At 40.2% G+C, this 15,905-nt stretch overlaps 1 protein-coding gene across 1 annotated transcript in view; it reads left to right on the top strand.

Annotated features, from left to right (window-relative positions):
• The window catches only part of gpr83 (G protein-coupled receptor 83), a 23,500-nt gene extending 10,997 nt beyond the window's left edge, over nucleotides 1-12,503 (top strand). The window contains exons 3-4 of the mRNA XM_005741210.1: nucleotides 9,088-9,221; nucleotides 11,786-12,503. Coding sequence (XP_005741267.1) covers nucleotides 9,088-9,221; nucleotides 11,786-12,503 — 852 coding nt within the window. The remainder of the gene's footprint in view (nucleotides 1-9,087; nucleotides 9,222-11,785) is intronic.
• The last annotated feature ends 3,402 nt before the right edge of the window (nucleotides 12,504-15,905 follow it).

Raw genomic sequence — 15,905 nt, 5'->3', positions numbered from 1 at the left:
AAAAAAGAAGAACGAAATAAAAATGTCTGCTTTCACTGTCAGATAGGATTTAAAATGTCACTCCCTGTAAAAATGGGCAATGGCTGCAATGTTTATTACTGGAGCTTTTCAAACATCACACATCTAATTTCCTTTATGTAGTGCATTATGGGAGTCTAGTGTCCATCAAAGCCATCTCAAAAAGTTGAACTAAAAGAGTACTTAGCATGCATGCACAGTGATGCCCTAAGGACATTTTAAGTTTTTTATTTTTTTCATTTTCCAGGGTGAACACACCAAACATTCAAAACCTGATTAGAATGAATATTAAATATGGGGGTGGGACACAGCTACAGTGTGCGTCTCTCAGTGTGCTGTCAGTGCTGGTGAATTTTAGAACTCCAAGTAACATGTGGTCACATTGTGCGCTTTACTTATTTTTTATGCTTTAAATGTTTTTCATTTGTAATTTTGTTAAATAAGGGTCCTAACTCCTGGATTCAGTGATAGATCTGTTACGAAATCAGTTTCACCCCGGTTCTTTTTTTTATTCCTCGAGGCATCCAGAGACGGCACCGGACTCAGTAGTCATTTTCACAAAACCTTTATTCATCTTCAGTTAAGCATGCATCTTCTAGAAGGGGAGATGTGCAAGGCCGGTGTCCCTCTGCAAATCTTCCACTCCTTTGTTTGTTACAGTCAGCTTTATAGAAGCGACCCCATCATAAAACCCCCATGGTGTACTGCAAACTCTGTGTTTGTGTGTGTATGCACCAGCACGTGAGTGCCTGTGTGTGTGCGTACCCGTGTGTACAGTATGTGTGAGTGCATGTGAGTGAGTGTGCATGTGGGTGTGTGAGTGTAACAGTCAAAGCACTCTGTGTTTGTGTGTGTGTCTCTGTGTACGTGACTTCCTGATGGTCATAAAAGTAATCTCCTTACCCAAGCTACACCAAATTCCTTTTGACAACATACAAAAACAGAGATAACATTACAAACACTGAGACCTCCACTCTGCATCCACTGGGCCATTGGCCTCTTATTGTCTTACATTTACAGATAAGCATGTGGAGAGTCTCCTGCAAACCTGCTTCTAAGTTATAACAATTATGAGTTTTTATTAAAGGTACAAGCATTAGCAATCCCCAACTGTAGCTTCCGGTCTCCTTTTATGACAGGCAGACCCCCAGTGTCCATAAATTCCTTTCCCTGTACACAAGTACACACACACACACTCTCTCAAGCCTACAGCTAAACCAAACTAAAACACACAAACAAATCCTTCCCTATTCCTCTGATCTATTGCTGGACCCTCTCATCTAAGCAAATTTAACACATTATATTCTAATAATTATTTTCTTGTACTCACAGATCCTTCATGGAGTGATATCCCAAGTTACACCACAAGGGGGCACCACCTACTGAGTACGACAGTTTAGTGTGGTACTAGCTTTTGTCTTCAGACTTTGGCAGAAGCCAAAAAAGGAAAGCACACTATATACCTTACTTGTTCTTTTCGGGGCAAAATGTAACCTGTTCGCAGACCTTACGTTTGGGGCCTGGTACAGATCCTTGGGGACTTGTCCAGGATCTGCTCTCCTTGTTGGTCATGAGCTAATCCACAGTCTACAAGACATGCGACTGATAGAATTGGTGGTGCAATGTAGCGTGAGGAGATGAGCTGTTTGTGGGAAGCAAGCTGGGACTAAACAAAGAAGACGAGATGTACCTGAAAGTAAACGGCTACAAAGGAGCGAGGAAGTTGTTGTCATGGCAGACTGCAAGAGGAAGAGCCCGCTTCCCCCGTCATCTAACAGGCTTTTCCAGATTCCTTCCAATATTGTGCCTGTTTCTGTCAGTAATACTGCACAGCTTATCTGTGGAGATGTTGAGGGGTGCTTTGATCATATCCACACTTTCATGTACAGCAAAAACTTGCTAGAGGTATAAGATATTATCAATGAGGTTGTTCAGTCTCAACATGGTGTGATCCTACTTACTGAGTCAAATGTAAATGTAGAGTCACTTTTCACACTCGTCACTGCCACTTCAAGGAGAAGGCATTTGACCGTGTCACTCTTGGTATCCTGTTGGGGATGTGGTTTTTTTGGCTTCATTAAGCAGCAAACTCCAGGTCACACTCGGAAGGTTTGCAAGCTGGAGATGAATCAAATGGGATGAGAGTTAGCATCTCAAATTCTGAGGTCATGGTATCCCAGGTGGACCATTTGAGGTTTTGTTCATGAGTGAAGAGAGAGATGAGCACAAGATTGACAAACTGAAATGGCAAAATATAGGCCGAGGAGCTTGCCATTTGTAAATAAGTCAGAGTGGAGCCTCTATTCCTCCACATTGAAAGGAGTCAGTTAAGGTGGTTTGGGCATCTGACAAGGACGCCTCCAAGGTGCCTCCTATTTGAGTTGTTTTAATCATGTTATGCTGCAAGGAAGCCCTGGGGCACACCCAGGATATGCTGAAGAGCGTACATCTCTCGGCTGGCTTGGAAATGCCTTGGAGGTAGCCATTGAGAGGGAAGTCTGAACCTGCTGAACCTGGATCTAGTTTTTGCCTTGGCATCTGCCAGACCCACTCTATGCTTGACTTGTCAATAGTAGTGCTAGTAGGCAATAGCAGTTTTGTTTGTACAGCACCAATCCTGTACATATAAATAAGTTGACAAGTTCACAGACTATTTTGCATGTGTCTCCAATAATTATTTAAAGTTAGTCACTGTAATCTTATTTCTGCTATCTCTGCAGGGTTTCCCACTACACAAATGTGCTTTTATCAAAGTGCAAATCAGCATTACTGTAATCCTGTCAACCTATGTGGAAAAAATTTAACAAATTAAATGCTGGTTGGTGTTTATATTATTTGAGTTTATATTCCACTTTATTCGGATTTTGGTAATGTGAAAGATTAACTCCAAGATGCACTTTCTGTACATTTGGAACACATGAATGTGAATAAAGAAAGACTTGGCAGAGGCAAGAGATGAAAACACACTATCCACTTTACCTGTTCTTTTCAGGGAAACATGTGATTTATTGGTAGGTATCATAATAGAAGCCTGTTAGAATTTGATGGCAGAGACATCAAGCATTCTGTGAAATCACAGAAGTGTGTGTACCTGTCAATTACAGCCAGTAGAAGTGTCATAGCCTTAAATGGTTAAAGCGTTTTTCCTTACGCTTTGGGCCAATTCTAAGACAACTAAAAAAAAAACCTGCAAAGGACCAGGCTGTGACTGGAGTATGTCTAAGAGCAGTGTTAGCCTCTCTGTCTCCACTCTGTCTCTTATTTTTAGGCATGAAGAGACAGCAAGGTGTCACAGTCTGGTGGTGGCAGACTGTATTAATTGTGAAGAGTGGACCCAAAATGCAGACATGAAGGAACTTGGACCAAAGCTTGAGTATTAACAAAAAGCGAGCCGTTTAACAAGGCTGGTAAAAGGTACAAAGAAAAGGCAAGGCAAACTGAAGCAAACTAACATCAACCTAAACTGGGAGAATTAAATAAACAACAAGAAAAACCTAGACATGAAACTTGGAAACATGACATGGCAACCTTGGCGTGAACAACAGACGACCTGACAAGGAATGAACAGAAACACAGAGACTAAATACACACAAGGGTGATTGGGGGAAGTGGAAACACATGGGGAAAGAGCTAGCACTGGTCTGACATAACGAGACAAAGGAAGCAAAGCTGACTACACTGACACAGGACACAGACCTTCAAAATATAACAGGAAACATGTGACACAGACAAGACAATATAAACTTGACAACATAAGACACGCAGCATGAAACACAAAGGGCAAAGGGAGAGGGAAACTTAAATACAGCGGTAGAAGACACAAAGGGAAACTAATAAACAACTTAGCTACCCTAAAGAACTCAAACTTATCATCCAAATAAACTAAAACTCAAAAAGCTGGGTCAACAGACCCAGGAAGGTGACAGCAAGGGCCACTTTTGGACTACTGTCTAAAAACAAAGCAGCAGATCAGACTGTGCTGCTGAACTGGCTCATGAGTTATTTAACATATTCAGCTTCTCTCTATCTCTGTGCTCTGCAGCTTACTGCCTCAAATAATCCATTAACATACATGTGACCCTGCATTAATGACTTCAAACCAACAGTTCTAACATCTGTGGTTACTGAGTCATTCAAGGATCACACTTGCATACCTGAAAACCTGATCAGCTCCGCTAATGGACCCCTAAAAGTGTGTATACAGGGCCAACAGACCTGCTTATGATGCAGTGACTCATCACAGTGCTAAAACTTGGAGTTATCTGTTTATATACATTTCCTTTGTGGACTTTTACCACCTGACATCCCGTTAAGCTTCCATAACAATCACTGGACATGTATATTGACCCTCTACATCATAGGTGTCAAACTCTGGCCCGCCATACCAAATTACTATCAGAGCTGGCCTACTGGTATTATACAGCTAATATATATATTGTTTAGTATTAAGCTTTGCTTGTTCCATATTCAGTTTTTCAGCAAAACATGTTTGAGTCCATAAGAAAAGATTCATTCTTATATCTGGAGGAATAAATATATTTCAACAAATATTAACGTTAGCCCGCGACGTTGTTCCAGTTTTGAATTTTGGCCCACTGTGTATTTGAGTTTGACAGCCCTGCTCTACATCATGAAAAGTATAAACAACATCTTAGTAACTTTAGGGCACATTATTAAAAACAGCTCTGATTAAAAAAAAGTGACATATGCTGCTGGTAAGTATATTTTTTCTCTGAATCGTGACTCTATATATCTCACTGATGAAGCTGAGCGAGTCTAAAAATTACCCTCTGTAATATTCTTAATTAACAAAGCCACAAGCTTCTTGTGGTTCTTGTTTTTGCTTTAAATGCATTTAAATAGTATTTCTACATCTCAACAGTGTTTTCTCATTCTAATTGCAATATTTCAACTTTGCTCCCAGCTGTGGAAAGATAGGAGCTGTGCAGTCATAAGTTTGGGTATGCCTGTTAGTTCAAAGGTTATTCAGACTTTAATTTAGTACCCACATGGTAGAGCAGCACTAAAGACTTGAAAGCTATGTGCCCTATACGCCTGCTGTTCAAATGCTGTTTCTATTTCTGATATTCGGATAATCAGGAGATTGCTGACTTAGATGGAGGGCAGCTGAATGAAGGCCCAGTATGACATAAAGATCATTTTGACCTGTGAATCATGCAGCGCTACTGCAGTACAGCGTGAGAATAAACATATGGAGTTCGATGTAACGGGTTCTCTTTAAACAACGCAGAATGTTTTTGGATTGCCTAAAATAGCCACCATGTGACAATGTCTCAACCAGTTTTATGAGACTGTGACTTGTATTTACTTTCAGTTAACAAGTGAGTTCAGTGGTACTGCTGGCATACAGTGGCATATAACCAGCAGTGAGACGTGGCAGGTGTGTGAAGTTCTGGTTTTTCAGTGGAGAGGGGGGAATGACTCACTTGGAAATAAGTGACATAATATTTTTATATTGTGAACTCTGGTAAATTAGTTTTCCACTGATTGACCTGTGCTGCTACTGGTTCTAAGGTTTACTGCATTTTGTGGGTTTAGTCAGTTGCATCACGTTGTATGTTACATAAACTGTCATGGAGGCTTCTTCAGTTTAAAGGAGAAAGAATACTCTTTCAAGGATGTCAGTGCTCAAATTTTGGACCAAGGTGGCAATCTATGACCACTGTGAATGATCCTAGTTGAACAGAGTTGGTGACTTCTGACACCTACAGTGCAGTTTTGAGATCTGTTTCCAGGCATTTCAACCCTTACTCACATCTACCTCGGGTGACCTCGGTAGCGAAAATGATTGTCAAATGAGGCAAGTTTCCTAATGAGGCTGTACACTTTGGCCCTAGTGACAGTAAAACCTCGGCTCGTGTGATGGACCACCTCCAGAGAGTGTCCTTGTCTGGGAAGACTCGGGGTTTTTATGTTTGTCTTCCTTTTCCTCTCACTTGATTTTTTAGTTTTCTTTCTCCACACAGGCGAAGTGGTGGGAAAATGCTTCCATGGGTCATCAGGCGTGGCCCTCTCTCTGATTCCTTGTTCTGAGTCTCCTCATCATCCAGAGTATTTAATGGCTGAAAGTATGGCAGATCTTCGTCAGATCGTTACACCTCCCATGGTGGTAATTAGGCTATCCATGTTTGCTTTCCATCCGAGTTATTTACATTTATTAATTTCATTTCTCCCTCTGCCTTTTTGGAGTTAACTCCGTGAACCTGATTTCTTACTTACCTGCATCCCCTCCATGTTTCACTCAAGACCCCAGCCACACTCATAGCCATGCTCCACGCTGCTCGCCTTGCCTCTCTGGGTGCCTGCTTGCTGTTCCATCAGACCATCCACAATTCACATCTCAAAAATCTGAAGTAAAACTTATTTATCTTACCTTCACTCTAAAGACAAAAGATTCTTAAGAGAATCAGAACAGCTTAGTGATTTGTCCAATAAACCTTTTAAAACTGTGAGTTAAGACTGTGTTTTGAGTCTGTCCCCTGCATTAATAAGATGGGGGGATAATCCTCACAACAGTTATCGCTCTGGCTCATGGATGAAAGGTGAAATGCCTTGGTGAACCTTAAGTTGCCATCTTTTCAAGCACTAATAAAATTAGTGCAAAGGTAGAATTTGTCCTGGCACTCATTAGCCATGATGAAATAGGCACTTATTCAGGAAGCTATTTTGAGACATTATCTAAATTAACTTTAATTTCAGCGGTCAAAAGAAAATGGAAACACATGTACAGACTACCCAGTAAAATCTGATTTAAAAAAATATAATATTAAATGCAGACTTTGCCCAAAATATAGTTTTAAACTTTTTTCTACCTCGTATGTCTCTACTGCTACTCATGACCTCATCTTTAAATAACCACAGTCTGTCTGTGTCATTGTTACCACAATGCTGCACAATAGCCAGTAAGACCTGTACTTACTGTCCCATGCACGTTTGAATTCGTTATGTGGTGACGTCTTTACTCACACCCCTTCAGTGGTACTCGCTAAATGCTGAAGAATCAGAATACTTTATTAATCCCGAAGGAAATTAGGGGAAGTACAAATACTGCAACTTTATTGACATCTGTATGCACGAGAGTGATGACAAGAAAAAAAGGATGCTTGCAGAGTCTGCAGGTGGAACCATGGGATGACTTTACTTTCACTGATAAATCATCTGGAAGGACTAGCAGGCAGCAGTAGATGAAAAGTGAACTGACTGATGGCATATTTTATTGTATTAAACTGCCTGTAAGATTTTATTAGTCAAACACTGAAGGTGTTTGAACACTATTTCAGAAGGTCTCAGTCCACATTAATGATACTAAAATGGCTTATTTATCCAAAAATCTAGAAAGTTACTGTGGCAAAAAAACAATATTAATGCATCGCAGAGTAAAAAAAAGCTAAGAAAGGTAAACAAATTACACTGAAGATGTAGTTTGGGGGTAAGAAGACCTTTTCTGCATTAGGTTCAAATCCAGTTTGCATGGTACTGTGCACTTGCTGCTTACACAGTTGGAGCTGGAGAAACTGGAGAGTGGGGTTTAGCTTAATTAGCAATTCTAAATTGGCCGTAGGCGTGAATGTGAGTGTGAATGGTTGCATGTCTCTGTGTTAGCCCTGGCAGATTGGTGTACCTCTCATCTCACCCTATGACAGCGGGGAAAGGCTTCAACTGAATTGGATAAGGGGAAGGATGGTGTAATTGGGTAAAAGATCATTTTTTGAAAAAGCGATTAAACAAACCGAAATTTAAATATGACAAAATGAAGAGCTTGGGTCTAAAATGAATACAGGCATTATTGTGTGAGATGGTAAAGATTTTCTCTATGTATCCTAGTGGCAGTGGAGCTGAAGCATATATTAGAGAAAGTGTTCAGTTGTATGTCCAGTAAGTGGTGCAGAGGATCCATTAGTTATGCCATAACTCCTGGGTATACAGCACATTTAAGCTCTGCTTAACCACAGTAGTTAAAAAGAGCCTTTAAAATATGCAAAGACAAAAGACAGTTGATTGGTATTTTAAGACGTCAGTTATGAAAGTTTCTTTGGGTGTGGTCCGGAAAAACATCAAATAGAAGGGAGTCATATTAGAGATACGAATACCAACAATTACCTCTGCTGCAGAGAATGACTTCATCAGAGCTACCAGGCTCAGAAATTGCCAATCACCACAGAGTAGAGCGCACATAAATACTTCCCAGAGTTTAATTAGCAGGCACATCCAAACGTATGGTGTTCAGAGGCGATTGTACAAATCAGGCCTTCATTGTTGAATTGCTGCACAGAAACCAGCACCGGGGGAGAACAGGACAATTATAACTGCTCGGTCCGAGAAATACGAACAACTTTAGTTTGATGAGCCAAAATTAAAGATTTGCTCCCAGCTGGCATGTCTTTATGAAACACATTGAATCTCCATAATATGGGTCCCAAGATAAAGCAAGAAGGATGAGATCCTTATTTTGAGTGGGATTGTATTTGTGTTTGCAGCAGCTTAATGAGCCAAACCATCTCTGTACACTTTGCAAGGACTTTTTGACCAAGAGGCAGCGTGACTGCCTAACTTGACCAAAATAAAACTTTAATTCAAGGAGGGAAAAAAAAGTGTATTTCAACAGTTATGTCATGCTTTTTGTTGTGGAGAAGGCACAGTATCTGGCCAGTATTTTTAATCTTATTGAACTGAAGTGAACAAAAAGCTTTTGTTTCCTTCCCTTTTCACTTGCTCTCCTGACTAATCTGTGTATCAGGGACATTTTGCCTCCTCACTCACACATCTGCTCATCGCTAAATACACACCGAGACCATCCTCTTGTGACATTTTATTATCTTCCGTTCCACACTGTAGTTGGCTTGTGGCACAAACAAAAACAGCCAGAGGCTGAGAAACAGCAGTTGGCTATACTGCAATACTACGCTGTTTTCGACTAGTTGGAGCCACGCTTGTAAAAAAACATACTCTAATCTTTCTTTCTACTTCCCTGGGCACAGACTGGTGATTGATATTGATCTGAAGTGTATGCATTTGCACTGACTTTGATCTGTGTGTGGTGATTCTCAGGTGATTTTGCATCCTTTGAGGCCTCGCATGTCTCCTACACAAGGTGGTGTTTGGGTCGCCGTCATCTGGATAATGGCCAGCTGCTTCTCCCTCCCACATGCAATCTACCAAAAACTCCTGACCTTTACATACAGGTAAAATGATTCACAGTCATTATGTAGAGGCACAATTCAGTGAGGTTAGCTATGGAGATGGAGGTTCTCTACTTTATGTACTGATGGATGTGGAACAGGTTTGCTCTGTGTCAGATTTAAAGGGAAAAAAAATCCGAAAAAGAAATATTGGCCTGATTTAAAAAGAACGAACTTAGTCACAAGAGTTACAGAAAGTAGGCGAAAACAGTGGCCAAAAGTCGACACAACAAAGTCAAAGAAGCAAAATGAAAACTGGAATGCTCAACTTGGTAGCACAAAAGCAGTCTGGCAAATTGGAAGAGCTACACAAGAGTTATATCTACAAAGGAGACTGATTAGCTAATTGAGAACAAGTCACACGTTCCCAGAGTTCAGAATTCAAAGTGTGTGCAAGCAGAAATGAATCGTATACAAAGAATTTCTTTTTTATCTCTTAGTATTTTGCTCTGTGAAAATGTATTCATCTGTGCACTTTCCCTTTTCACCCAGTTTTAGGCTCTTATCAAATTTTTATATGCATTTTACACACAGTGTGGTTGCTTTTAACAAAAAGCATCAAATTCCACTGGGCTTTGAGTTACATACTAGTGAGAATCAGAGCAAACACAGATGAAGATTTGCCCTTAAATACACCAAAGACTTTGTGGTTGTGAGCCTTCTGTGGGGTGTGAAGCAAGATCACGGCTGAGTTCTTAATGAATTCATTAACTGGTGTGACCAGTTTTTCCTCCAAATTAATGTGGATAAAACCAAAGAAATGTTTGCAGATATTTGTCAGAGGTCCCTTCCCCATGCACTCATGTCTGATTAAAGGGGAGGAAGTGGCTTAAGTATTACTAATATATGCACTTGTATCCTATATTTCGTGCTCTGATGAATGTTTATCCATAATTTTAGTATAAAATTAAAAAGTCATACACAATATGATGAGTAACTCTTTGGTTTAAAAAAACATCAGGTAACAATGAAAAGTGAAGAGCTAGAATAACTTTAAAATAACTATGAACTAATAAACTCAGTGGATCAGAGACAAATGTTGTTGTTTTTTTAATTCATACTTCTCTATGAAATAACAATAGCCAATGATTATTAATATACAGTACTGGGTAAAGGCTCGAGCTACACCACCAGTCAGACTTTCTTGTAAATTTAAAGTGGTTTAGCTCTCCAGGCTTTCTGAAGGTCCGTCAGAGTTTTTATTTGGATATTGGCAAGGCAAGTTTATTTATATTGCACAATTCAACAGCAAGGTGATTCAAAGTGCTTTACAGAGACATTAAATAACAAAAACAAATTAAAAAAATATTATTATTATTATTTTTTTTGTTCAAATGCAGCTGAGAACAGGTGAGTCTTCAACCTGGATTTAAATAAACTGAGTGTTTCAGCTGATCTGAGGCTTTCTGGGAGTTTGTTCCAGATATAAGGAGCATAAAATCTGAATGCAGCTTCTCCGTGTCTGGTTCTGACTCCGGCTGATTTTTCACTCATTTTCAGTCCAGTCCTTGTACCTGACCATTTTCAGAGGAATGTTTGTACTTGTTACTTAACACGGTACTATGTATCATTCAAACATATAACGGAACCTTACTCAACAGATGACCCAGAAGTGTATCTATACATGAGAGACATTAAGAACAAAGAACCAATTTTCAATTGTAATTTTAGGAACTTTATTTTATTTTAACCAGCACCCTGTCACAAAAGTGCATCATGTGTTTTATTTTCTTTAATTGAATTTGTTAAAAATGGCAAAAATAATAATATTTGATAGACATAAACTACTATTTTTGAACTAGTAATGTGATTCATGGTGTGTCCTTAAAAAGATGTGGAAACTGGATGAGAGTTAAAAAAAAAAGTGGCAGGCCTAAAAAAACCCCCATCTACAGCAGATGAGTGTCAAGTCCTTAAAAATAGGAAAATCTCTAACAAAGACCTGCTGCTTTACTGTTCATGACCTGAGAGATGCATGTGTCCCTTTCAGTTTCACTGAAGTTCATTGAAACCTCATAAGAAAATGGAAGGGTGGCTGTCAAGAAGCCATTCCTCCTGAAAGGATAAGGGTGATTTGGCATGCCACATTACACCAGACCTGCACTGAAAATCAAGAAATCCAATCAGAAATTTTGGGTTCGAATTGATGACTTATAGAAAAACACTGTAAGTCATGGATTGGCCTCTCCGGAGCCCAGGCATCCACATTATTGAAGCAGGCTGGGATCATGGTGACAGAACAGCCAACATCCAAAGAGGTGTTTTGAATGTCCTTCAAGAAGCCCGGAGAACTATTCCTGAAGACTACTTATTTAAATGAGAAAAACCTTGCCCAGAGAGTTCAGGCTGGGTTAATGAAAGGTGGTCGTACAGTCAATCATTGACTTAGAAGCTGGTTAGAATATTACAGCTTCAGGTTTTTTTTTTTGCCATATATAATCTGTATTTCCATTTATGTTTGCACATGTTGATAAATCATTGTACTTATTTCCCATTTTTCCTGACAAAATATAAAGATTTCTGCACAGTACTGTAGTATTTTCTGTCTTCTGTCTTTCTCCTGACAGTAAGGAGAAAGAGCGAAGCCTGTGTGTCCCAGACTTCCCAGAGCCGTCAGATGTCTATTGGCAGTACATTGACCTGTTGACCTTCATATTGCTTTACTTGCTGCCCCTCCTCATCATCACTGCCTCCTACACCATAGTGGCCCGTAGACTGTGGCGCCACAATGCCATCGGTGACACCACAACAGCTCAGCATGCCACGCAGAGAAGGAAGCGCCGGAGAACACTGGCGATGCTGCTTCTGGTGGTCGGAGTGTTTGCCGTTTGCTGGTTTCCCCTCAACTGCTATGTGGTGCTGCTGTCCAGCCAGGCCATCCATTCTTCTAATGCCCTTTACTTCTGCTTTCACTGGCTAGCTATGAGCTCCACCTGCTACAACCCTTTCATCTACTGCTGTCTGAACCCCACTTTCCGTCAGGAGCTCCAGCTCCTCGTTGACAGGTGCAGGAAGAGACGACGGGCAGTGGTCGGCTTGGATCCGGAGCTTCGCCCTGCAGTACCTCACGCTCCATGTCACAGAACTGCCTGGCCCGACAACCAGGACTCCTCGAGGCCAAGGAACGTTTGGTCACACCCGGTCCAAGCTTCCTCACAGCAGAGTCACCCTTCTTCAAGTCAGTCCCACAACCTGAAAGATGCACATGTGCTTTTCACTGCCCGGCAGGCGCTCACAGGGAGGACCGACATCCTCTCAGTGGAGCCCATTGTGGCTGTGAGCTGACTGGAGACAATCCTGGACTGAACTGAGTTGTTTAACCTCTTAAGCCCCAAGCCTAACTGATGTCCTGCCTTTTGAGGTTAAATCTCTTCTAGGGCTTCATCAAATAGGGCAGAACATTTGGTAATCTCAGATCTGTAAGTCTGGGCCAGTAATTTCAAAAGCAGCAGGGTGTGGAGTGGCTTTTGTGGTGACTGTGAATTGCTGAAAGATGTGACTTTTTCTCCCCTGAAGCTTATAAAGCAACTGCTCCACGTTCACACATGCTTTTTCTCTTTTCACGCCAGTTTTTTATTTGATTTCCCTTCTTGATGTTTGTTAAAAACAATGTCCCCGAGCCTTGACAAATGGATAAAGCATCCATCATGTTACTTAAACATCTTTTTATATTGTATTGTGATGGAAAAAAAACAAGAAAACCTTCACAGACTGGCTGGCAGGGTAGCAATGAAGTTCAGTCTCTGTGAAAAAAAAAATATCCAATGTTCAAGTTTAACAGGATCAGTTGCTGTAAGATATGTCTTAACAACCTTGGTTTACCATTCAGGACACAAGGATGGATTCTCAGAGGGAAACTGAACCCACCTTAGCGTGAAAATATCGTCATATTTATCCGCAGACCACCTGAAATCCATCCTGCTGCAGTATTTTTCCTTGGTTTTCCTTTGATTTGCTGTCATCTAGCCAGAGGATTTGTAGAATATGCACAGAGGGGGAAAAAAGAAACAATTTCTATCTTTCTTACACCCGAAATTGAATTAATCCAAAAGTGATTTTGGGTTATGAGAGGTGAAAACATTAAAAACAAACTATCAAAGATCTAAATAGCACTGTCACATGACGAGAAATTGATGTTATGTTTGTCTCATGCATACACAGGTCAAAACAAGAAATGAAAAAAGCTATCATTAATAACCTTTTGATTGATTTCTTGTATTTTCAAACTAGAAGACTTCTCATCCCATTTTTTTTTCTTTCATATTCACTGCAATGCTCCAGTAGACACCGCACAGTGTGAGGCTGATGATGACCATGATTAAATCCATCTCATGCAGCAGGAGGTCTCTTCAATGTAGGTGGGGGGTCGGGGTGGGGTGGGGAAAAATAATGATGAAGTTGGCAGCGGCGCGGTGACCAGAGACCATGGGCGAATTGAAGCGATGGCTGGGAAACAACTGTAAGTTAATGCTGACAAAGCCTTGTAGAAACTGAAGGATGCCACAGACTGATGAGAAGGGATGCATGCACGCGAGGGTTATCTGGGATGTCCACTAGACACCAACTGTCTATTTGGACAGAAAGCAGGGGGGGGCGCAAATATGGACATTGTGGCATCACTTTTTGTTGGCATTTTTCATGCTTTTCGTATAAAAAATGTTGTGCAATAGGGTGACAGTTGTGAACAGCACAAGCAAAACACTTTGCAGGATTTTGTTAATGATACTTAGGGTTCATCTGTGTTTTCTTACATGTGTGTGATCTTCTCTGTCTGTCTTTGCTTCTCTTTCTCTTGGTTTATTCAATTTCCCGTCTTTTTGTTAATGGGTTCTTTCCCGTTGCTTTTACTTTGTCTTTTCCTCACCTTTGTTGTTCCTCGGTTCCAATACCTCATATATAAGCGTTTCAATCAGGTCGAGGTCTGGAACACAAACAAATCATTTGTGTGTATGAAACACTCTCCTGGAACAAATGGTAACAATTTCAGACATATTCTTTGTTCATTTACACGTTATAATAAATATATTATCAAGTTAGCTTTACTTTGCTCCATGGTTTATCTCAGTGACTGCAATGGTTGCAGAAGAAGCCTAAAACATTACTCTTCTAGTTGTTATGCTGTGTTTGGCTTTCTCCAAACATGATGCTGCACATCATAGTCAAACATCTCCACGTTGGTCTCATCTATCCAAAGATATTGTTCCACGGGTTTTATGGTTTGTTCAGATGCAACTTTGTAAACCTAAGCTGTGCTGTCATGTTCATTTTAGAGAGAAGAGGGTTTTTCTTTAAAAGTCTTTTTCTGATTGCACTTGTAAATTGTACATTTAACCTACCAACGTGAGATGTAGCTCTTGTTTTTGTTTTTTCCTTAAGCATTGCACTGTCTGACCTCACCTGAATCCTCCAGAAAAACAAACTGCCAAAACTGCTGCTTTAATAAAGATGATCACACTTGCTAGCGATGCCTGGCTGCTCTTACCCTTCTAATTCCTATTGAAGCAGTGAGGCTGTACTTAATTTTTCACAGCATTGTATAGAGTCCTGTGAACACACAGATAACTGTATCAGCATATCAGCAAGTTTTGGCACAAGATGGAAAACACGCAGCCAGTTTACATGATAATGGGCATTCCTAATTGGTCACACTGATCATTTGTTTACATGTCATGTAAACAAAAGTAGGTCCAGTGGATCGTATGCTAAAATAGCTAACAAAAAAGCACTGGACAGCCTTTGGTTAGTATTTAGAGAATTGGATCAGCTCTTTTTATAGATGGCATTTAGATGTTTTTGGGCCACTACACTCAGGAAGCAAAAGTGACCATTCAAATGCAACCACAGCCTCTCCCTCGTTCATTTCTGTGGTCCCTGACTTCATTTCTCTCCTGTGATTCTTACCTGTTTTTTTTGTGTTTTCTTTTTTTTTTTTTCTTTTTTTTTTGTTTTGGATTTATTTTTAACTTGATTTTATCTTGATGTGTTTTTGTGTCAGCTGTCTTCTTTAAAGCTCGCCATTTTCCCTGCCAATATTTATACCCACTTTTGTCTATACAAGAAATTTCCTTCCTTTTGTATTGCTTACATGTTTAAGTCAACATATGCACTGAAATTGTGAAAAAAGAGAAAGAAATCACTTTCTAATCTCAGGTAGACAGGTAGAAAGTATGGAGACTAGGTTAAAAGACACCAATAATCTCAGTGATGTACATTCAAAGACAGTCATACAATCTGAAAAACTCACATCGACCTTGAATATTCTCAATGTTGTATTGAACTTTTAAAAAAAACCCATATACTTACTTTCTGATGCATTCAAAGCCATAATTCACATCAGCACCTTTGGTAGGTATTAGCGTTACTCTGGCAATGAAAGGAGGCAAACTGTGTACATAAATTATAATATGTGGTGGTCACGCATCCTCACCAGCTGTTCAGCTTTGTATTTAGATTCATCGTCTCCTATTAAACATAATCTCCATCATCTACACGCACGCTGAGAGCATGTTATTGCAGCACCACAACGTTGCATAGACATTTTGTGCTATGTTGTCATGGCGATCACAGGTGAAACCAAGTATTTTGAGGGAGATTATATGTGTCATGCTTTCAGCTTTGAATGGTATAACATTGTGCACCAGCGTTGCTGAGTGAAACAGTTTAGGAGACTTCAGTGTTACTCTCGGG

Source organism: Pundamilia nyererei, unplaced genomic scaffold (genome assembly GCF_000239375.1).
Source record: "Pundamilia nyererei isolate P.nyererei 1_Seehausen unplaced genomic scaffold, PunNye1.0 scaffold00107, whole genome shotgun sequence".
Taxonomy (NCBI): Eukaryota; Metazoa; Chordata; class Actinopteri; order Cichliformes; family Cichlidae; genus Pundamilia; species Pundamilia nyererei.
The sequence above is the reverse complement of the archived record's forward strand: the minus strand, read 5'-3'. Positions and strand labels throughout refer to the sequence as shown.